Source organism: Heteronotia binoei, chromosome 15 (genome assembly GCF_032191835.1).
Source record: "Heteronotia binoei isolate CCM8104 ecotype False Entrance Well chromosome 15, APGP_CSIRO_Hbin_v1, whole genome shotgun sequence".
NCBI lineage: Eukaryota > Metazoa > Chordata > Lepidosauria > Squamata > Gekkonidae > Heteronotia > Heteronotia binoei.
Window position 1 is genome coordinate 30426511 of NC_083237.1, and position 24230 is coordinate 30450740.

The 24230-nt window shown below is 48.5% G+C and overlaps 1 protein-coding gene and 1 pseudogene across 1 annotated transcript; one reads left to right on the forward strand and one right to left on the reverse strand.

Moving 5' to 3' along the window:
* Window positions 1-6670: 6670 nt before the first annotated feature.
* Window positions 6671-20201, forward strand: LOC132583350 (sulfotransferase 1C1-like; annotated as a pseudogene).
* On the reverse strand, window positions 11259-16726 carry LOC132584386 (protein S100-A6-like). Its single transcript, XM_060256257.1, has 2 exons — window positions 16611-16726; window positions 11259-11519 (listed from the first exon to the last, which is right to left on the reverse strand). The coding sequence occupies exons 1-2, from the start codon at window positions 16678-16680 to the stop codon at window positions 11317-11319; spliced, it is 273 nt and encodes a 90-aa protein (XP_060112240.1). The 5' UTR covers window positions 16681-16726; the 3' UTR covers window positions 11259-11316.
* Window positions 20202-24230: the final 4029 nt, after the last annotated feature.

Below are 24230 nucleotides of genomic sequence, written 5' to 3' on the forward strand. Positions count from 1 at the left end.
AAAAACCCACTAGGGGTCGCCATAAGTCAAGTGTGATTTGACGGCATTTTCCACCACCACTAGTCACTTCAGACATGAAATCGAATGGGCTTCACCTCTATTCGATTTGTGGCCAATTGGGAGTGTGGTCCTGAGTCTCCCACTTCCCAGACTAACACCCCAGCCATTACATCAGCTCTTCAAAGCCATTAAAATGAAAGCCTGAAACAATCACCGCCATAAAAGCAACATCACCACACACAAGAAATTCATCTTAAAGCATCCTGTCCAACCACCCATTCAGCTTTATATTTAAAAAAAAACAAAAAAAACATCAAATCAACCTTCTAAAAGAAAAGAATTCCTCTGGAACAGAACTCTGAAACAGATGAAACCAAGGGATATGTAGGTACTTTCATCTCTCTAGAAAACATTCCAACGGATTAGTGCTGTGAAAATAGAAAATAGGTGTACATTAAAGCATTTGGGTTGGGAAGTTCCTGGAAATTTGAGGGTGGTGTCTGAAGAGGGCAGGGTTTAGGGATGGGATGGTATATTATCTCTCTTTCATGATATCTCTAATTCATATTCTGGTGGTGACAGCAAAAAGAACGGGGCGGGGGGGAGGTGTATGTCAGAATGGTGTGCGTGCAATATATATAGACCTCAGTGTGGAATTCCTTCCCCAAATATATTCCTCACTGAAGTTTAGCTACTTGGTCTATGGTGTCAAGTCTGCTTCAACTCTGGTCAACTTTGTATTCCATCTTTGGTTCAGGGGGAAGCATTCTGGGTAAAAGCCACACTGTATGCCAATGCTGCTAGCTCGAACTTTCCTCTCCCCCCTCCCTTCCTTTGTTATGTAGTTTTGCTTTGAAATGGGAATATGTGAAAGAGATTGTGGTGCCTTCTCAGGCTGGGCACCAGGGGAGGTTTCTCGCCCAAGGCAAACAGGCCTGAGAACGAAATTGTAACATCAATGTGTGAATGTGCCCTGCATAGTGCCCCCTCCCTAAAGAATCCCTTTGAAGTATACCTTATATGATTTCACTTTGCTGTATGTTCCTTAGTCTTCCAATCTCTCTGAGTAGTCGAGAGCAATGATATCAATAAGCTAGAAACTTTTTATCAAAAAGGTCTCGTTATTGAATCAGCCGACTTGACATTTTGGAAGACTCCCCAACGAAGTTCAACCTTTCTGGCAACTTTAAAGCCTTATGGCTGAGCAGATTCCGGACAACGGAGAACTTCCCATCAACGTAGATCTGGAAGGGGCAGAGACGCCGTGCCACATCCTCGACTCCAGGAGAGCCGCGGAGTCCCCCCCCCCCCGCAGTTCCAGCTGGTGATTACACCCCGGCAGTATCAACCGCGGACCTCTACCACCATCATGGAACAGGCCCCGATCTGCCGGGAAGCCATCCTGACTCACCACACCAAGCAAGTCCGGATCGCCGGAGCAGAAGCCACCAACCCGGGTCCCATCGAGTCGGGGGAGGCGGACAGCATCGTCGTCGTCCAAGTCCCAGAGGGTGAGAATGAGGGTGCTGAGTGCAGAGGGGCCGAGAGCGGAGAATTGAGGCCCAAAGGCAGGTACGATGAGGAGTACCAGATGTTCCGCTTGATGGTCCGACGGGAGGTCAACGGAACGATCTGGAGCCTGAAGGATGAGATGCACACCCTGACGGCCCAACTGGGGAGGGCGCTGGGGGTGACCGGGTCCCGGCGGCAGCAACCCGCTCAGCCGGCGACCCGAGGCCGCCCAGGCCAACCGGCCCAGGTGGAAGCCCCTGCAAGAGGCGCAGCTCCTCGGGTACCGGCGGCCCCCCGCGACGCAGGCAGAGGGCGAGAGCTGGACGCGACCTTCGACGGGGATCCGGAGGAGGTGAACTACTTCGCCATTCAAGCAAACAGCTTTTTTTTTTCAATGTATATTTTTATTATTATTATACATTTCTCTACATGGTTTCTGATATCCATTTTACATTTTCCTCCCAACCCACCCCCCTTAGTCTATACATCCTTTTCTTCTTCCAGCCAGGGACAAAGGACTTGAAGCTTCCACTGAATGTCCACTCTCCTTTCTTCCTTCGCCCATTTCAGATAGGTCTGCCACTTTTCTTTGATTCTTGATCTTCTTTCCTCCCATGATACTTCTTGCGACATTGTGGCAGCTATATCTGACTGGACAAAATCAAAGAGATAGTTGTGCCAAATTCTTTCCTTCCATTTACTTTTATCCTTCCATCCTGCCGCTATTACCGCTTTATCCGCTGATATCATTGCTTTTAGTAAATCTTGATTATTCTTCCCTATTTTTTCATTCCCTAATAAACTCATCTGCATTAGTTCAAAGTTAATTCTCGGCTCTACCTGAAAGAATTTATCATTTCCACTACCATATCCCATAGTTTCTTGGCCTCAGGGCATTCCCACCACATGTGGGTATACCATCTCTTCTCTTTCTTACAATGCCAACACTTAGGGCTCAACCCAGGAAACATATTGGCTAAAGTAGCCGGAGTTCTATACCATTTGGTAAAAATTTTCAATTCCATTTCTCTAACCTTATGTATCTTAATTTTTTTAAACCTTCCATTATCTTCTCCCCTGTTCATTTTGTTATTTGGCCTTCTAAACTCCATGACCGTTGAAGGTAGCTTATTGCTCCTTCATTGCCTGAATTCATACTCCTGTATAGGATGCCTACTAATCCTTTTTTTGTTTTACCCATTAATTTGTAAAACTTTTCTATAGGTTCTTCTTCATTTAAATTACTCTTCTCCACTTCCTTCTTAACTTTAGTATACAATCCTGTAGCCTTAAGCCAGTATTGTATTCCTACAACTTCTTGAAACTCATGTAATGGTTTTAACTTATCTAGTATTAACAAATCTTCTACCCTTCTAAATCCTTTAGCCTTAAGTAGTTCGCTCCACCTATCTCCTTCCATCAACGTTTCTAATGGCGTCCATCTAAATACCTGATTCAGCCATTTTGGTTGCCATTTCTTCCAAACATTTAGCCCATTTTTCCTTGGTCCCACGTTTAAATTAAGTTCCTTCGCCCCCATGTTCGTAAAGATGCCATGTTTTCCTACCCCATTGTTAGCTTCATTCTCAAACCTTATCCATTTCTGATCCCCTTCCTTCTCTATCTCTAATAATGCCTTAAGCTGAAATGCTTCATAATAATTGACTATATCTGGGACTCCCCATCCAAGTTCCGATTTATGATTGTATGCTAATTTTTTTGGGAATCTAAGTTTCCTACTACCAAATATCCATTCCCTTATTTTAGGGTTCCAGTTAATCATTTTTTGCTTATCTAACTCCAATGGTATCATTTGAAAAAGGTACAACAACCTTGGCATCCAGAACATTGATACACTCTTTACTCTAGTGGTCAAACTCATCGTCCTTTTCCCCCACTGCTGCATATCCCTCTCTATCTTCTCCCAGATTTTATTATAATTTCCCTCAACTATCCTGTTAATATTTTTATAAATTTCTATCCCTAGATATTTAAATTTCTTAACTCCCATCCCCATATTAGTTATCCTATTAATCTCTTTCCTTTCTTCCAAACCAACATTAAAGTACATTATTTCAGACTTTCCCATGTTTATTCTTAAACCTGACACGGCTTCAAAATCCTCTAAAATAATTTTCGTTTCTCTAATGGCTTCTTTCGGGTTAGATATTGTCATGATTATATCATCTGCAAATAAGTTGATTTTTATTTCCTCCTTTCCCATTCTACAGCCTTCTATTCTCCCTGAATTCCTGATCCTTTCTGCTAATTGCTCTACTGCCATTATAAACAGGGATGGGGAAAGTGGACACCCCTGCCTCACACCCCTCTCAATTGGGAGCTGATCCATATGTTCGTTATTTACTCTTACCACTGCTGACCCCTCCCTATAGACCTCTTGAATGGCTTTTAAGAATAGTGGCCCAATCCCACACTTCTTCATTATGGACCATAAGAATTCATGGGACAGCGTATCAAATGCCTTGTATACATCTAATTTAAGCAAAGCAAGTTGCCCAGAATGTTTATGGTACAATACATTTAATATATTCCTTATAGGATGTGCAATACTCCTATTCTTCACAAAACCATATTGATCCTCTTTTATTATATAATATTATTATTATTGAACATGCAACCGATGAGTGTAGCTGTAGGTCCGCTTTGTGATTTTAATGTCTATGTATATAACAAATGTTTAGATTTTTAACTATAATTTATGAAATGTTGATTTTAATGCTTAATTTTAGATTTTATGTTAGTTTTATATGTTGTAAGCCGCCCTGAGCCACCTAGTGGGAAGGGCGGGATATAAATCTTAGATAAATAAATAAATAAATAAATTTTCCATATATTGTCTATTTTCTTTTTTTAATAAAACCATACTGTTAAATCTCCAGGTCCTTCCAATTTGCTCGTTTTTTATCACCAGTTCTATATTCAGTGGAGCATGGTCTGAAATCCATATTGGATGGGTTGTTACTTTCCTCAACTCCCAATTATTTGATTTTTTAAGAAATATATAATCTATACAAGAAGCTTTGTGTCTACTTGATAAATGTGTCGGCTTTGGAACCAAGCCTAAGGCCTCATGCGCTTCTACCAAATTCCTTTTCCACCTAGCCTCCTTCTCCTTCTCCTTGGTCTTATCTATGTTAAAGTCTCCTGCTATAATAACTTCTCCCTCTAAGAATTTCTGAACATTATTCAAAAATCTCCTCTGTCCTGTATTTGGGGCATATATATTTATCAGCATTATTACTCTATTCTGAAACCTACCTTTAATGAACAAATATCTCCCTTCCCTATCACTAACGAGATCTAATATCCTAATATCAATCCTTGTGTGTACTAAAATTGCTACTCCTCTCGTCTTAGTTCTACTTCTTGCTTCAGCCAATACTTTCCACCCTGGGTGTTTAATCAACGGTTTAATGTCATCCTTTGCCTTATGTGTTTCCTGTAAATACATTATATCTATATTTTGTTGTTTTACCATTCTTGTTAATCTGTTTTAGCCATAATCATTCGCCTCCCCTCCCTTCCCTGGCTGGATAACAAGGTCTATTTTGCTTCTCCTTTTTATCCCTTTTCCCCTCCCACACCCTTTCCCCCCACTCTTCCCCATCATCCCCCCTCCCCTCTTCTGGTATAGGGCTTGCGTTTGGGTTGATCTCTCCACCCTCCCTATACCTTTAGGTGGGCACTCCTCCCCCCCTCCTGGATCTTTTATTGTTTCCTTCCTTCACTTAAGACCGTAATATCCACTCCCTCTTATTTTCCCTTTTTTTAGAAGTTCCTCCTTCTCCTTAGACGTCTTATAGTCTCGTCCTCTGTCATTTCTCCTGACGTGTAGAGGACCCCTCCTCTGGTTCATCGACATTAAACTCTTCCTCTGGTTGAGTTCCTGTTTCCCCTGGGTCCAAACCCATCTTCTCCAAGAGTTTCTTTGCTTCAGCTGGGTTCCTTGCTGTGAGTCTTTTGCCTTCTTTATAGATTACAATAGTGGCTGGGTAAGCCATGTAAACAATATCTTGTTCTGAAAGAGTTTATCTGCAAATGGCTTCAATTGTCTTTTTTCTTCCAGTGTCTCACTGCAAAAGTCTTGTCTCACATATACCCTTTTCCCTTTAAATTCCAGTCCCTTCTTCTTCTTTAAAGCCAAAAACACTTGCTGCTGCACTTTTTCTCTTGTGAATTTAACAATCACTGGTCTAGGATCTCCTCCTGATCTTCTGGTTCTAAACCTATGAACTCTTTCAACCTGGTCAGCATTAATCATAACACCTGTTTGCTGTTCTGAAAGCCAATTTATTATCCCATCTTCCAAGTGTCGTGAGTCAATGTCTTCTGAAATACCATGGACGATAAGGTTAGCCCTTCTTGCTCTGTCAGAGAGGCTTTTAATCTATTCCTTTAAATGAACTATGTCCTTCTTATTTGTTGAAGCTGCCTTATCTGCTTTGTTGGCCAGCTGCCTAATATCTTGCAGTTCCTTGTTTATCTGACTAACTTCATTTTTTATCTCAGCAACAGTTTCCTCTATCTTGTTCTGAGATTGCATCATTAAAGCCTGAAATTGTGCTATTTGTTCCGAAAGCTGTTTCACTGTAGCGGCAGCCATTTCTATGCTGCTAATTACTGCCTCCGTTTCTTATCTGTTTTGCCAAAATACTCCCTTTTTCTCACTGCTAGCTCTCTTCTGAGCACGCCTTTTACTTCTTTGACTCTCTAGCCTCACTGCCAAATATTATGACCCCAAAAACTTCAATATTTACTTATCTTTGGGTCCTAAACTTTTCTTATCCGGAGAGGGGCTTCTTCTCTTCAGAGCGTGCGCATTCCACCCCAAGCAAACAGCTTCATGTATTATTGGGGGAACTCTTTCCCAGATGAATTTAGCAGGGTGGACTACCTGGGTTCGAAGCTGAGAGGGGCGGCTAAGCGCTGGTACGTGAGCTTGTGCGAAACTATGAGCCCTGACCTGGACTATGTGCACACCTTCCTTCAAGCCCTGTTAACCCAGTATGAAGACCCCCTGCAGGAGACCCATGCGTTGGCGGCTCTCCGTAACATGCAACAAAGGTCCCGCTCCATCTGCGAGTATGCGGCAGATTTCTAGGCGAATGCAGCCAGAGTCCAGGGCTGGAGCGAGCTGATGAAGATCGAGCATTTCTCTAATGGACTGAATGCCAGCATTCTGGATCGGGCCCTCACCCAGGTGAGCCCAGACACCCTGGTGGGGTGGATCCAGCTGGTGGGCGAAGTAGAGACTAACCTGAAAAGAGTTGTGATGCTACGCCAACATCAGTCAGGAAAAAGCCAGGCGAGGGGCGCCCCGGGGAAAGTCGAGCCCCCAAAAGCCAAGAGACCGCCCGCAGCGGTGCTTCTGATATGGGGACCCGAGCCACCTCGCCTCCAGCTGCCCACAGCCGGCCCCCGCCTGGGCTCTCCCACCTGCGGTGAAACCCAGTACCCCGGGGCCGAATAAGGCAACTGGCCGCCCTAAGGATGCGGCGAAAAGCAGCGCGACGGTGCCGGAAGAACCACTGGACGAGAAGGTGCTGCTCTCCGCGGAGACAGCAGACAGGTTAAAACGGACAAAAGGAAGTACTTCTTCACCCAAAGGGTGATAAACATGTGGAATTCACTGCCACAGGAGGTGGTGGCGGCCACAAGTATAGCCACCTTCAAGAAGGGTTTAGATAAAAATATGGAGCACAGGTCCATCAGTGGCTATTAGCCACAGTGTATGTGTGTATATAAATTTTTTTGCCACTGTGTGACACAGAGTGTTGGACTTGATAGGCCGTTGGCCTGATCCAACATGGCTTCTCTTATGTTCTTATGTTCTTATGAGCTGGCCGACTTAGCCTGGGCTGAGGAACCGGCGGGAAACGACTCCGGCCTGCTCTGAAAGGTGCCAACCAGCAGGTCGAGCGGGATGAGGCACCACTGATGGTGAGAGTAACGGGACAATTGTACTTTGTCACGGTGAAACTTCTAAACCCCAAACTGAGGCGGTTCCTGCAGATTCGGGCCCTAATAGACTCGGGGTGCAACCGAGAGTTGATTTCCCCCAAGGTAGTAGACGCCCTGGGACTAGAGAGCTCACAGCTGCCCCACCCCATGCTGTTTGTGCAGATGGACGGATCTGTGATGTGCGGAGAGCTGTGCACCCGGGAAATGCAGGCCTGCCCCATGGGGATCGAGGAACACTGGGACCACGAGATCTTTGTTATTGCCCCCTCGTGTTCCTACCCGGTGGTACTAGGGGTGGGCTGGCTGGAGAAGCACGAACCCCTAATCCGCTGGAGAGCCCAGACAATCAGATTTCTGGACCCCCTGTGTAAGAACCACTTATGGGACACGGCGTGGGGTCCACGGGCTCCTGTGGCTAAGGAGAGGGCGTGCGTGTTGGTGGAGGAGGCGCACCCTGTTCCGAGTGCCTACCGCGACCTGATGGGGGTGTTTAGCGAGCAGGAAGCCAACCAGTTGCCCCCCCATCGGAGCACAGACTGTGCCATTGAGCTAATCCCCGGGGAGAGCTTACCGAAAGCCAAACTCTACCAGATGGGATGGGCCGAGAAGAAGGAACTGCGCAAGTTCTTAGACCAAAACCTGGAGCGGGGGTTCATTAGGCCAGCCACGGCCCCCCACGCCGCCCCTGTGCTGTTCTGCAAGAAAAAGGACGGCTCGCTTAGACTTTTTGGCTATGTGAAAACCCTGCACTTAGTTAACCGGCAGTTCTGGTGGCCGTCCCTGCGGAAGGACGTGTCCGACTTTGTAACTAGCTGCCCGGTGTGCATCATGGCCAAATGGAGGGGGGGAAACCGCCGGGGCTCCTACACCCCATAGAGACGGCTAAGTGGCCCTGGTCGGTGGTGTTGATGGATTTCATAGTGGAGTTCCCCCCCTCACGGGGAAAAACAGTGATCCTCGTGGTGGTAGACACCTTTTCAAAACAAGCCCACTTCATCCCGTGCGCTCAATTGCCCACAGCTAAGAAATTGGCGGCCCTCTTCTTTGATCACGTGGTAAAATTACATTCGTTCCCAGATAAGGTCATTAGCGACCGCGGGCCGCAGTTCGTTGCCACCTTCTGGTGGGAGTTTTGTAAATTGGTGGGCATGGAGCAGGGGCTGAGTTCTGCCTACCACCCTCAAACGGACGGACAGAGTGTGAACGGGATTCTAGAACAGTACCTGAGGTGTTTCATAAATCAACGCCAGTCCGACTGGGTGGACCTCCTCCCCTTTGCCGAATATTGCTACAACAACAGTGCGCACAGCTCCACCAAAGCCTCTCCCTTCGCTACTGTCTTTGGGTATGAGGGAAAACCAGTCCCCCTCCTACCGGGGGGGGGGGGGAGTCAAGAGGTCCCCTCAGCTTTTGAACAGTGGTGGAAAGGGCCGAGCCAGAGTTGACCAGCCATCCAAGAAAACCTGGAGGCTGCCAAAGAGACTTATAAAAAGCAGTATGACAAGTCTCATGTCCCTGCCTGGAATTTCAAAGCCGGGGACTCTGTGTATCTATCAACCAAGAACCTACCTCTCTCTCAACCCTCCCGGAAACTGGCGTATAAGTTTGTGGGGGCCTTCAAAATAAAAAGGGTCATTAACCCAGTTACTGTGGAATTAGATCTGCCTCCTGCCCTTGGTAAAATACACCCTGTATTTCATTGCAGCTTGCTTCGTCGAGACCCTGGCTCTTCGGACTGGCATCCTCCATCACCAGGACCCCCTCCCATTCGGAAGGGGGAACAGGGCCTTTCGAGCTGCGAAGTCCAGGACTCTAAAAACCAGTTGCCTCTCCTGCGGCCACACACGGTGGCGGGAGCTTAGGGGGGGCAGTATGTCAAGTCTGCTTCAACTCTGGTCAAGTCTGTATTCCATCTTTGGTTCAGGGGGAAGCATTCTGGGTAAAAGCCACACTGTATGCCAATGCTGCTAGCTCGAACTTTCCTCTCCCCCCTCCCTTCCTTTGTTATGTAGTTTTGCTTTGAAATGGGAATATGTGAAAGAGATTGTGGTGCCTTCTCAGGCTGGGCACCGGGGGGAGGTTTCTTGCCCAAGGCAAACAGGCCTGAGAATGAAATTGTAACATCAATGTGTGAATGTGCCCTGCATAGTGCCCCCTCCCTAAAGAATCCCTTTGAAGTATACCTTATATGATTTCACTTTGCTGTATGTTCCTTAGTCTTCCAATCTCTCTGAGTAGTCGAGAGCAATGATATCAATAAACTAGAAACGTTTTATCAAAAAGGTCTCGTTATTGAATCAGCCGACTTGACATATGGGTGGGAAGTATTAAAGATAACAGGCAGAATTGTGAGATTGCTATGTAGTGGTTAAGTGTGAGGACTCTTATCTGGGAGAACTGGGTTTGATTCCCCACTTCTTCACTTGCAACTGCTGGAATGGCCTTGGGTCAGCCATAGCTATTGCAGAGTTTTCCTTGAAAGGGCACCTTCTGTGAGAGTTCTCTCAGCCCCACCCACCTCAAAGGGTATCTGTTGTGGGGGAAGAAGATAAAGGAGATTGTAAGCTGCTTTGAGACCCTGATTCAGAGAGAAGGGCAGGGTATAAATCTACAGTCTTCTTCTTCCAACCCCCCTTTTCCTCATCAGGAACCACCTGGATCCAGGAAATTGTGAACATGATCCAGCATAGAGGAGATCCAGAAAAATGCGATCAGGTCCCCATCTTCGGACAGATGCCCTTCATAGAATTAATTCTTCCAAAACCTTTCCCTTCAGGTGAATGAGGGGGTTTCGAGTGGGGCCTAGAGTTCTCCCATAATTACAAGTGATCTCCACTTGTAACTGACATCCATTTCCCCAAAGAAAAGGGCTGCTTTGAAGGGTGGCCTCTATGGCGTTATATCCCATTGATGTCCCTTCCTCCCCAAACCCCATCCTTCCCAGAGGCCACTCACAAACCTCCAGGAATTTCATGTCCAGGATGGACACATGTCCCAGACTTTTCAGACCAGCCTTCCTTTTCCTTCTCATCAGGGAAAGTGGGAGAAACAGCCTTGGAGTTTGATAACCCTAGTCCTAAATCACAGTGAGGAGAGGAAAGGGGAGGATAAAGGTTTTCTTGGCTCTATGTTGCCTTTTACATTTCAGACTTTGAAGAGGTGAAAAAAATGCCCTCTCCACGCACACTCAAATTTCACCTACCGGTTCAGCTTATGCCTCCTTCCATTTGGGAACAGAACTGTAAGGTCAGTAAAACAGAGGTGGCAGCACCTCTGGGAAGATACAATTTAATAGAATTCTTCTCTGGGACCTCTTTGTTTCTAAACTTGAGTAATCTGTGAAGCAAAGGGAGTAAATGTCCCCAAAAAAGTCCAAAAATGTCCAAAACCTGTAGGATGCCAGCCTACAGGTGGGACCTGGAGATCCCCCAGAATTAGAACTTATCTCCAAACAGACATTTGGGGAAAACTGATGTTTTGGAGGGTGAGCTGCATGGCCTTGTACCCTACTGAGGTCATTGGCCTTCCCAGCTCCACTGAAGCTTGGGCCTGTATAGGAGCCTTGCTGCCCTCAATCCTCAGGAATTTCTACACCAAGACCTAGCAACCCTACTCCCTCCGCCACTGCCAATGGCCAAGAGGGACCTGGCAACCCTAGTTCAGTGTGCACTGAGTAATTTCATGCAGGATGTGGAATCTGATTGCAATGTGAATATTTTTTTTCTTACCGAAATAAATTTTTATTACACACAAAGCCACTTACAGAGGCACTGCCTGTTTCTCAAGGCTAGGTTGCCTTGATCTAGCTGGGCTCATCTATGATTAGCCCATCAGTGCCTCATTGTAAATTATTGCCATGGCACCAAGGAAGGTCACATATTCCTGGAAGTTCACCTCCTGGTTTCCATCGTGATCCAGATCAGACATCAGTCCTTGAATCCCAGCATCACTCAAGTGTGGTCCAATGGTCAACTCCTTCTGGATCAGTTTCTCCAACTCTTTCTTGTTCAGGCTGTTCCTGTCACCTTGTAATGTACTGAGAACCGAGATGGTTTGAAGGCAACATAGTTTATTCAGTAGCACATTACAAGAGAGAGAGCACGCGGGCCGGGTCCTGCTTATATACATTACCCGGAACTGCCCCCTTGTCTGACCAGTCCAATCCTGGTCAGTCAAACTTCCCGCCACAGATCTTGATAGGCAGGGCGTCTGGCGAGCCACATCCGGGGACCCACAGGTCGCCTCAGTAGCAATCGCCATACGATACAACAGCTTATGTTCAAGACATAACACTCCTCCCCCCTTAGCTCAGGACACATAATCCTGCAAGTAAGCGGGGGCCGTGCGCTCCCTGGTTGACCTCCTTGGGGTTACTAGTGGAGTTGGAGCAGTTTCAGGTGCCGCAGGGGCCATGGCTGCTGTGGCAGATGGGGTGGCGGCTTCCCCGTGTGGGAGAAACCCCGGCCTATGGTTGTCTGTGCCCTGCTGCTCGTCGGGTGTCCATACTCTTGAGGAGTCGCCCCCGCTTCGGTGTGGCTCTACCGCCCGATTGGCCGGAGCAGTCGGCGGGGGCGGGGTGGCTCTCTTGGCGGGTGCGGCCGTGGGTCCCTCTTCACTCCGTATTGCAGCCTGCTCTTCCGGCAGCGCATTTGGTCTATATGCCTCCCCAGTATACTGCCTCCCTCCGTTGATTCGTTGTAGTGGCGGGACCCTATTACTTGTAGCACCCGGCCCGCTACCCTCTCGGGGCCGCTAGCGTAGTTCATCGCATACACCAAATCCCCTGGGAAGAATCCCCTGGCCGCTTCTCTGATCTCGGGGGAACTGCGGATGTCGGTGGCCCGGTCGGGGTGCAGCCGATCTAATCTTGTGATTAGCTTCCATCCCATTAACAACTCGGCTGGGCTGACCCCAGTGACTGGGTTGGGGGTTATCCTATTATCGAATAGGAAGGCGGCTAGGCTGTGGTCCCAGTCCCCCTGCACGATACGGCCCAGGGCTTCTTTAGTGGTGTGCACCATCCGCTCTGCTTGGCCGTTGGTGGCCGGATGGAAGGGGGTGCACCGTATGTGCTGTATTAGGTATCTCTACAAGAACTCCCAGAATTCCCAGGAGGTGAAGGCTGTCCCATTATCAGAGATGATGGTGTCCGGAATCCTGTGCGTGCTCAGGACCCTGCTCAGCGCCCGGATTGCCGCTGCCATTGAGGTTGAAGCTACCGGAATAACTTCCAACCACTTGGTATATGCATCCACCAGGATGAAGAATATTTGGTCCTGAAAGGTGTCAGAACTGGCAGAACTTCAAGTAAAGCCCAAGACTTAGTTGCAAGTATAGGCATTTATTGAGAACTTCAGAGCTGGAGGTACAGAATAACACTGATAGCGAAAGCTAGCATTTGGATACACTTTATGTGATTCTGTTGACAACAATAAAACGATCGTTCACACGGGTGGGGACAACAGTCTGTTTCTCAGGGTTTGTTATCAGGCAGGGAGGATGGAATCCTGCTGGGAAAGTGCGGGCTGGCCTGGCTTCAAAGGCCATCTGCAGATGTTGACCCTGGGCTATCTGTCACACTTCAGTGATCACAGTTTGTTTGAAATGCACAAGCACACACAACATGTAGGCTGGTTAGTTACTTGGGCAAAGCTGCCTGGGTTAGTGTTTGATTTCAATATGGAGTCGCTTAAGCTAATAGCCTACAGGAAAGTTACAAGTTCTGACAAAAGGGCCCCGCAAAGTCAATGTGTAGCCTAGACCACGGCTTCCTGTGTGCTTCCCAGAGTTGCGCGGGGGCGCTGGGCGGTTCGGGTTGGGACTCCTGGCATGCTTTGCACCTCCGGACCCACCCCTCTATCTCTTCGTCCATCCCCGGCCACCATACATAGCTGCGTGCTAAGGCCTTCATCCATACAATCCCTGGATGTGTTTCATGAAGGGCCTCCAGCACTTGTCTCCGCAGCGGGGGGAGGGGAACCACCACCCTGCTCCCCCATAAAAGACATCCCTTGTGGGAGGATAGTTCTTCCTTGTGTGTTGTGTATGCCCTGAACTCTTCGCCCTGTTTTCCCTCTGGCCATCCCCTTACCACCCAGTCAAAAACCCGTGCGAGTATTTTGTCGCGTCCCGTGGCTTTCGCTACCTCTGCTGCATGTAGGGGTCTCTCAGGTAGCATTTCGATGAGCATCACATGGTGGGCTGGGGCCGGATCGGGGTCTATGGAGGGCAGCGGCATGTGACTGAGAGCGTCAGTGTGTCCCATCAGCTTGCCCGGCCGGTGGACCTCGGCATATGTGTAGGAGTTGAGGAACTGATTCTACCGCAAAACCGCTGTGATAGAATCTGTGGCATTTGGTGGTCCGGGGCAAGGAGGCCCAGGAGCGGTTTGTGGTCCGTGGCTATGGTAAAACGTCTCCCGTACAGGTAGTCGTTAAACTTATGCACCCCTGCCACGATCGCTAAGGCCTCTTTATCTATCTGGGCATAATTTTGCTCCGCTGGGGTCAGGGTCCTTGAGTAGTAGGCTACCGGAACCTCCCTCCTGTCTGGGAGTTGGTGACCCAGGACGGCACCCACCCCGTACAGTGACGCGTCGCATGCTAAAATCACCAGCAGGCTTTCATCGAAATGGTGGAGCACATTGTTAGATACGAGCAGCCCTTTGATCGCCTGGAAAGCGGCATCCTGCTCCTTTCCCCAGACCCACATGGCGTTTTTGTCTAGGAGTCTGTGGAGGGGTTCTGCTATGGTGGCTTTGTGGGGCAGGAATGAATGGTAAAAGTTTAATAACCCCAAGAAACTTTGTAGCTCCGCCTTGCCCTTGGGGGCGGGGGCTTCCACTATGGCCTTAGTTTTGTCTGGTGTCGGGTGGATCCCCGCTGCGTCTACCGCAAACCCCAAGAACTCTACCCTCGGTACCCCGAGGGAACACTTTTCTCGCTTGATTTTCAGATCGGCCTCTTGGAAACGGCGGAGTACTTCTTGCAGTCGGTTGCTAAACTCCTCCGCGTCCGGTGCGGCGATCAAAACGTTGTCGAAAAACGGTTGCACCCCAGGGATCCCTTTGAGGAGAGAATCCATCAGGCTCTGGAACACTCCCGGGGCCACGCTCACCCCAAACTGCAACTGTCGCACCTTAAACGCCCCCCTGTGGGTTACTATGGTCTGTGCTTCTGCCGTCGCAGCGTCCATGGGCAGCTGCTGGTACGCATGGGCTAAGTCTAGTTTCCCGAAGATTTTAGACCCCGCTAATGCTGTCAGAACATGACTGATTACTGGAACGGGGTAGGGGTTATCTTGTAGTGCCTTGTTAATGGTGCACTTATAATCGGCTTCACCGGGGTAACTATCGGGGTTTCCCATGAGGCATAGGCAACGGGTTCCAGCACTCCCTGGGCTGTGAGGCGGTCTAGCTCTGCTTCAATTTTAGGCTTCAAGCGAACGGAACCCGCCTGGCCTTCAGCCTTAAGGGTCGTACGTGGGGATCGAGGGGTAAGGATATGGGAGGGCCCTTGTAGCACCCCAGGGCCCCATCAAACACCTCTGCACACATTTTCGAATCCCCGCGTCCCTAGCTGCTGCACCCCCACGATCTTTATTCCCAGTGGCCGGAACCAGGCCAAGCCCAACAAGGTGGTAAGCTGCTTTTTAACCACCAGTATGTCGAGTTTATCCCTAAACCCGTTATACTCCACCCCCACCATTGCCCATCCCAGGATCTGAACGGGGTTTTTTGAAAGTCCCATAGCACGAAGCATGCTGGTCACAGCCTGGGCCCGCCACGTAGGCACAGCTTCCTCAAGGATTCCTCCGATATTCTGGAGATGGAGGAACCCAAGTCCAGTTCCATCAGGCAGGGTTTGCCCTCAATCCTGACCAAGACTTTGACCTTTTGGGGGGTATTGTCGGGCAAGTTCATTACCTGCACGCTGGTCGAAGCAGTCGAGTAGTCCCTGGTCGACTCCTGGTTGGTAGACTGGCGGCGGCAGGTGGCCTTGGCCCGGCAAGCCCTCGCAATGTGCCCCATCTTGCCGCAGCTCTTACAGACCATGTTGCGGTAGGGGCAGTCCAGTCACTCATGTAGGTCTCTGCAGCTGGCGCACTTGGTGGCGGCTGGTCTCTCGGTCGTTCGGGGTCGCTGAGTTGCTTGTAGGCCCACCCCTGTTTGGCAGCGTAGCTGGTGTGCCTCCTCCTCGTCTGGTTGGCTGGGGCCCATCTCTTCCTGATGGACGGTGTCAACCCTCATGTTGGGGAAGGTTTTCATGGTCCGCTCGAACGAAACAGCCTCATTGAAGGCGCTCTGGAGGGTGAGCTCTTCCCTCGCGAAGAGCTTTTGTTGCAGTCTTTCGTCCCTCAGGCCCCAGGCGAAACGGTCCCTCAGGGTCTCCTCTAGCTTATCGAAGCTACAGTTGCCCGCGATTTGGCGGAGGGCCGCCAGGTAGTCCGCTGCCATCTCTCCCACCTCTTGGTCCCTCTTGTGGAAGAGGAACCGGCGGGCGATGAGTGAGGGTTGGGGCAAGAAGTGCCCACTGAGGAGTCTATCTCCTCGTACGTCCTCTCCGTGATCCTCGTGGGGGCCGAGAGACCCTTGGCGATCTCAAACGTGGCCTCTCTGCAGACGCTCAGGAGGACGTCTCTCTTTAAGCTATCCTCCGTTATCCTGTTCACTCGAAGGTAGCACTCGACCCGCTCAGTGTAGGTCTCCCACCTCTCCGGAGTAGCGGGGTTGAACTCTTCGAGACGGCCCGTGGTTCCGCTTGGGTTAGCCATGGTGGCTGCGGCGGCGGGCGTGTCGGCCTCCCACCGGTTTGCCTTCTTTGTCTCCGACCGGATCCACGAAGCCCCTAAGGAGTGGGCTGGCTAGGATCCCACCTTCGTCGCCACTGTAATGTACTGAGAACCGAGATGGTTTGAAGGCAACATGGTTTATTCAGTAGCACATTAAAAGAGAGAGTACTGCCCCCTTGTCTGACCAGTCCAATCCTGGTCAGTCAAACTTCCCGCCACAGATCTTGATGGGCGGGGCGTCTGGCGAGCCACATCCGGGGACCAACAGGTCGCCTCAGTAGCGATCGCCATGCGGTACAACAGCTTATGTTCAAGACATAACACACCTTCTCTGCTTGCATTCTTGTGAAAAACAGTAACCAGGAGGGCAAGAGCTTGGCCCAGGGGGCATGCCATCTTGACAGTTTAAGATGGAAAATAATCAAGAAAGCAACCAGAGGGGCAAATGTTTAGTGCCAGGAGAATATGAACATTGTTCTCTCAGATAGTTGTAATGACAGGTAAGTGTCTGCCTCAAACATCAGAAGAGGGCCTTTCCCTTGCCACCGATTCATCACAACTTCTGGCCTTCCCTCATCTCAGTAACATGGTGGGTTGGAATGTTTCTGGTGTCCAGACGAGCCCTTGGATTCAGCAGCTCCTGAGTTCCCCCTCTTCCTCCCCACCTTGTCCATTGAATAGTAGGTACAGCTGCATACCAATCCCTGGATGAGCTCCACCACCTATTTTTCTACAAAACGACCCCTGGTCCAGACCATGTTCAAATTCCCTTTTTTCAAATGACTGAAAGTCTGGTGAGGAATTGGAGCTGGGGCAGAAGGAAGGCCTTGGCACTTAATCTTTTGAGTTCTCTCTTCTCTGTCCTGTCTTCAAAGATCATTTATGTGGCCAGGAATGCCAAGGACAATGCGGTCTCCTATTTCCACTTCCATCGCATGAACAAAGGATTGCCAGATCCCAGAAACTGGGACCAGTTTGTGGAGAATTTCCTTGCTGCAAAAAGTGAGTGAGGACTAGAGCTGGAAAAGAGGAGTAAAAAGTTTCTTTGGTTGTTTTGTTCATGGCAGTAGGCCTGGACATATTCTGTATAGGATAGGGATGGTGCTGTTGCCTAATGGAACAGTTGGGGAGTAGGAGAATAGGGGGAAATCTGAGAACCTACAGAGCTCTTCAATATTTTCTTTTCTTTTTTGATTTTTGAAATAATCTTTATTTATAATATACACCAATACAACATGACACTGCATTAAACCAAAGACAAATACACATTTGCTACAGATACAAATATGGAGTGACATACCTTAGAAAAATAGCAAGTCCCAATAATAAGCCTTATTAAGAACCACATTTTGCTGAATCAAATATGATACTACTGGAAACCATATTACTGTAAATTTTTCTTGATAATTTTGTAAGCTAGGCACGAGATGACAAGTAGTGATTTTGCAATGAACAAAACATTCCCACACCTTATTTTTCCATCCTTAAAAAACATATGGGCTGCCAAGGGATAACATGGTGTAAATCAGGATGCCACAGTCCACTTTCTCTGCCTCTTGTTTGGTGTAGCGGTTAAGTGTGCGGAGTCTTATCTGGGAGAACCGGGTTTGATTCCCCACTCCTCCACTTACAGTTGCTGGAATGGCCTTAGGTCAGCCATAGCTCTCATAAGAGTTGTCCTTGAAGGGGCAGTTGCTGTGAGAGGTCTCTCACCCCCACCCACCTCACAGGGTGTCTGTTGTGGAGGAGGGGAAGGTAAAGGAGATTGTGACCACTCTGAGACTCTGAGATTCAGAGTGAAGGGTGGAATATAAATCCAATATTTTCTTCTTCTTTGCAGTCGCCTAGGGCTCCTGGTCTGACCATGTTTGGGGCTGGTGGGAAGCCAAGAACCGACACCCAATTCTATACCTCTTTTACGAAGACATGAAAGAGTTGAGTGGATCATATGCGCACACATGTGCTTCTTTGCGATAGTTCTTTTAGCTACAAATGAACAGAGGTCAGAAAGGCTTCAGAGAATTAAGCTGATGCTGGGGAATCTCACAGTAGTGTTCTAATCAAATGCTTGGTTTAGCATCTTTTCAGTCAGAGACAGCCACAAGCCTCCCCATCAGTCATTCTGTCTCTCCTGTAATGAAAGGAAGATTAAGAACAATTCCTTACTCAGACTGCCTTTGTGATTATTCTCAGGGGGAAGGTGGTACTTTAATACATATTTTGTTGGGATGGCCTTTTAATATGAGCCTTAGAAACAGGTTTTTAACACAGTAACTTGATGATGTTTCAACTTTGTCTCATTTCAAGCCAGTTTAAACTTCTTTTATCTGACAGATTTCTTAACCTTATCCTTGCTGTTGGCAAGATTTTGGGCGTGGAGCTCTCAGAAGAGGTTCTCAACCAGATTGTACAGCACACAGCATTTGAGAACATGAAAACCAACCCGGTGCTTAATTATTCCACTGCTCCTCCTTTCGTCATGGACCACACCATCTCGCCGTTCATGAGGAAAGGTAAGGGCCAGACCCAGTCCTTTGGGAGAATGTTAAGCCTGAGGCCTGTGGTGAAAGCAGCCAGGACTGTCACAGCAGTGACATTTATCAGTGATGAGGAAACAGTTTGGGGGGATCCCTAATTTGGATAGCAAAAAGTGGATTTGCCCAGCCATGGTTGGCCTGTCCTTGTATTAGCCTGAATAAAACTTCTGCTTCCATCTTGAGGGCCATTCCAAAGTTCATTTAAAAAGTAGGGGGGAGGGAGTCATTAAAAAAAAAATACAAAGCACCAAACAAACGAGAGAAATGAAAAATGTTGAGTGTTGAAGCAAAACAGTCAAAAGGGAGCAGACAGCCAAGTATGGGGGTGAAGAACAAGGACAAGCTTTCAATCTGATGTTGCATTGACAGATGATTGGCTACCATTGCGCTATAGCAATACTTTGTCATTGGATTGTCTTCGAGGAGAGGGCATGGCTCAGTGGTTAAGCATCTGCTTGGCATGCAGAAAGTCTCTAGTTCGGTCCCCAGCAACTCTGATTAAAGGGATCAGGTGGTAGGTAATAAGAAACACCTCTAACCTGAGTCCCTGGAGAGCTGCTGCCAGTCTGAGTAGGCAATGCTGGCTTCCAGAGACCAAGGGTCTGACTCAGCATAAGGCAGCTTTATGCATCCACACAGGGAACTTCTAGCTGCCGCTGACTGCTGTAGTGTAATGATGTGTGGAAATCCAGAGGCAACTTAAACATTAACAATTCTTATTTTATAAATATATTTTGTTAGTCTTTGAAGGGCCCTTTGCTTTGGAAATTAGCCTTCTGCTGCTAAAAGGATACCTCACTGGAATTAGCTTTCGATCTGGAGGTTGTATAGGATGAGGGGAGCTGGAAGGCCTGCAGCTACAAAAAAATGGCCCTTGTTTCTTGTTCACGGTATGTCTTCATGCAGAGATGTTGACAAAATGATTCTCAAAGAGAGAAAGTGTGAAGCCCAGTAGGTTAGAATAAGCAAGGAAATTAGGGGGAGGTGTTTGTGAGTTTCCTGCATTGTGCAGGGGATTGGACTAGATGACCCTGGAGGTCCCTTCCAACTTTATGATTCTAGATGGTTTAGCTCTTTCTGGCTTGGTTTTTCTCTCACCTGCAGGCACCGTAGGAGACTGGAAGGAACACTTCACAGTGGCTCAGAGTGAATGGATGGATGAAGTCTGTGCTTGGGAACTGGAGGGCAGTGGCCTGACCTTTCGCACAGAGCTATAGCTACCCCTTGGTTCACCTTAAATAGTCAGCAAACCTGCCTGGATGGTTGGTTGATTTTGCCTGCACTGAAGAAGATAAAGTCAAGTGGGAGCTTTTTGAAATCTTTACAGATCGTTGTTAAAACGAATTTCAGTGAAGGGAAATAAAAACGGGGTTGCTATTATTCTCTTTTCAAGATTTAGTTAATCTGTTTGTATCCTGGCCTTCCTTCAAGGAGAGCAAGATGGTACCTTCAATTTTATCCACTAAATAAATCCCAACGACATTTGACACAGAGCAGCCAGTGCAAAGTAGTGTTTAGAGTTGGGGTGGCCAAACTCTAGAGCCAGTTTGGTGTAGTGGTTAAGTGTGCGGACTCTTATCTGGGAGAACCGAGTTTGATTCCCCACTCCTCCACTCGCACCTGCTAGCATGGCCTTGAGTCAGCCATAGCTCTGGCAGAGGTTGTCCTTGAAAGGGCAGCTGCTGTGAGAGCCCTCTCCAGCCCCACCCACCTCACAGGGTGTCTGTTGTGGGGGAGGAAGGTAAAGGAGATTGTGAGCCGCTCTGAGACTCTTCGGAATGGAGGGCGGGTTATAAATCCAATATCATCTTAATGTAAGGGCCACGTAGAATAAATGTCAGATGCTTGAGAGTCACAAGATATGAATATCAGATGTTTGAGAGTCACAAGACAGGGAGGGAGGGAGGAAATAGATTGGGAGAGGTGAAAAGAAAGCAACTTTAAATGTATTCTCCAAGCTGTTGGCTGGCTTGGCTTGGAGAAGTGATTAACAGTGCAATCCTAAAGGGAGTGCTTTGGGAGCAAACTAACTACTACGTCGACGGAAGTCGGAGTTATGACAGAGCAGAGATGACTTACACCGGCGTGGGCCCATTCCAGGGCAGTAGCGCCTCAGCCCTACACCCGAGCGCAGGTGGAAGTGGGGCGGAGAGACGTACCAGCTCAAGGGGGGGTGGAGTCAGAGGCAGGCCCCAATTTAGTTGGCTCCCTAAGACCTTCAGGCCCTGACACAAACACCCCATGAGGCGTAAAGTTGTGCCACGGAAAATGCTGGCGTGCCCCATAGGCACTCATTGAAACAGAAAACAAAGACCACCGCTGCCATCATACCAGCTTGCAAACTCTTTAGGGAGCCGTGTAATTGCCTCACCAATCCCCTCACGGCCTGGTTTGGTTGAGCCCCTTCCCCAACACTCAATCACTGCTCCCCGTCTCCTAGAAAAAATTCCTGTCAAGCATTGATATTTCTCAATAATCGAGCTTTTGTTATTGAAACAAAAGTTGCTTTATTGTAAAAACTCTATAGCTTTGTCAAGGACAGAATCCTTGGAAGTAATGACGTATACAGATTCAAATAGTTACTTTATAGGAAAACTTCAAAAGGATAACATACAGATGCAATTTGAGCCACGGGTTCAAAGGCTACTACTTAGTATCTCTTTTATTGCTAAGTAATGCAAGCTAATACAAACATCTCCCTTTCTCACACTTTCTCTGAGAGCAGATAAGACCTGCCTGTGTGAATCTGAGGGAGAGGCACATTTCACTGTTACTGCAAGGCTAACCTAAACATTCTTTGGCCAGATGGCTCTATTATGCACCCTTTGGTTGTAAAGGTAAGGGGAGCAGGCCAGAGTGGTGTTCTGCTCTGTGTTTTGTGGGCTTTCATGGCACATAAAATATGCATGCTTGACATACTGCCCCCCCTAAGATCCTCGCCGAGGTTTGGAAGGATGGGTAGCATAACATTTCTTTATTAAGCCTGGTGCTCTGACATTTGAACTTTCTACCCACTCATCGTGTGCTACAGAAAAATGCTTCCATCTAATAAGGAAATATAAGACACCCCGCTTCAGTTTTGCATCCAAAATCTCTTTCACTTCATGATGATTCTGATCCCCAATCAGAATTGGTTCTGGAACTTGGGGTCGAGGGTGCCAAGGTGGAGCTCCCTTCGGAGTAGACTGCAATGGAAGATGGGGTGTATCTTACTAAACAGTTTGGGTTACTCAAGTTCTACTGTCACTTTATTGATCACTCGTTTAATACGGACTGTATGGGGTGAGGTAATGAACTCTTAGGGAGCCCCATGGCTTCCACTAACTTGGGCGTGATTATGTCTCTAGTACACCCCGAATTGAGCAGGACTCGAGCATGGATAAATCTTTTTAGACTATGGTTTAACAAAGTCAATGGGATGAAAAACAAAGTTTCCGTTATTCTCACCCTCAATGGTGCCGTTAATTCCATGACCTGCTGCTCGGCACCTCTCAGTGCAGGTCGTCCCTGTTTCCCGCTGGCTCGTCTTCCCAGGCATCTTCTCCTAGTTCATCCACTATGATAATTTCCTCCTCTCAGGAGGTCGCAGATGCGGAGCTCCCTTTCGCCAACTCCTTTGTTCGCCCCTCCGCCTTTTTCGCCTTGGCTGCGCTGGTTTTCGGAGTGAGGGGGGGGCCTCGAGGTCATTCGGGGCAATTGGCCACCAGGTGGTTTTGATCGCCACACCGAAAGCAATGTCTAGGGGTAGCCTGTTCGGTAGCTCCCCCAGCCTGGCTTGCCTTTTTCCCTTCTGGTTTTGCCCCTGACCGAGACTCACGTCCCCCCTTACCCCCTTGCTGCTGTTGGCATTGTAAAGCCACTCTCTTCATGTTAGTTTTGACTTCGCCCGCTAATTGCACCCACCCTACCAGCGTGGTAGGGCGAGCTTGCTGAAGGGCTCGATCCAGCACACTTGCGTTTAAGCCTTGTTGGAATTGCTCTATCTTTATCTGCTCATTCCACCCCCGTATTTTGGCCGTGTTGGCCCCGGAACTCTGCGGCGTACCCTCTTACTGCTTTGGACCCTTGTTGTAGGTCCCTCAATGCGGTAAGGGCTCTTGTTTCCTGCAAGAGGTCTTTGTACTGGGTCAATAGGACCTGTAGAAAGGCAGCCATGCTGTCTAACTCGGGGCTTCTGGTCTCATACAGACTCACGTACCATCTTTTGGCTGCCCCCTTCAGCTTCGACCCCAAATAATCCACTCTGCTGAATTCGTCTGGGAAGATGTTCCCCCCATAATGCATGAAGCTGTTAGCTTGTATCGAGAAGTAGTCCACCTCTTCGGGATCTCCATCAAAGGTGGCATCCAGCTCTTGACCCCTTCCATAGTCACAGGGTAACAACGGCAATGGTGGTGGGAGTTGGGGTTGTTGTACCACTGGAGGTGGCAGAAGAGGTAGTTGCCCTCCTCTTGGATCGGGGGGTTGCAGCACCCTCTCTAACTGCCTCCTCACCTCCTGGGCCATGAAGGTAGCATTGGTTTGCATTTCATCTCGTAGCCCCTTGGCCATCTCTGCCATCTCGATTCTTATTGTCTGGAGAAAGCCCTGTGCATCGGGGTTTTGTTCTTCCTCCTCCTCAACTGAGTTTGGGTCGGGACACGGCCACTCTCTCTCATCCCGGCCATCCCTTCCACTCACCTCCGAAGTGCCCTGGTCACTGTCTTCCCCCATTCTCGAACGCATAGAGAGTAGTGCCAGGATCGCTTCTCTCCGAGCTGGTGCTTCGTCCATTAAGGTTGTGATGGAACCGGCCCGATTCTGCCTTCAGACCCGGTCCAGTCAACTCCCTATTGAGTCGCCAACTCCTGGAGGGAGCTATTTCTCCTCCTGCCCCTTGGGCTTGCTGCTACCACCTGCTCAGTCTAGGGGTTCAGATTGAGAGGAACAGGACTCCCAATCCCCCTCTCCAGCTATGAGGCCAGGCCTCAAGGCCCTCTGCCACCCAGTACTTGGGTATCACAGAAACCACAGCATTTCTTCAGGGAACCCCTGGAGGATTGGCACCTTATCCAACTGCATGCCTTCCCCCTTCCCCGGGGCCCCCTTTCTTAAAGCAGCGTGGTCTAAGCGGTCGGGATCTATGTGGAACAGAGATTGACTGCCAGCATTTAAAACAGTAAAAATATTTAATTAAAAGAGAAAAAGAAAAGAAAAGAAGAACAAAACAAAAACAGTTGCATGTGAATGGTTAGCACAGCACAGCACCCGCACAGCAAACAGCATGACAAAGGAAAGGTGTTATAAACGCATCCTACTGTCCCTGGTCTAAACTTGCCCTGCCTTGGGGATGACTTGGTCTGACTGCCTGGGGGCCTCACAGGCAGGAGGCTCCATGCTCACCACATGCTCCCTTGAGCGCCAGTTGCA

Coding starts and splice junctions, on each gene's coding strand:
- LOC132584386 (XM_060256257.1), bottom strand. CDS start 16,680: ATGGCATGCCCCCTGGGCCAAGCTCTTGCCCTCCTGGTTACTGTTTTT. Junction 11,520..16,610: donor CAAGAATGCAAGCAGAGAAG/GTGTGTTATGTC, acceptor GTACATTACAAG/GTGACAGGAACAGCCTGAAC.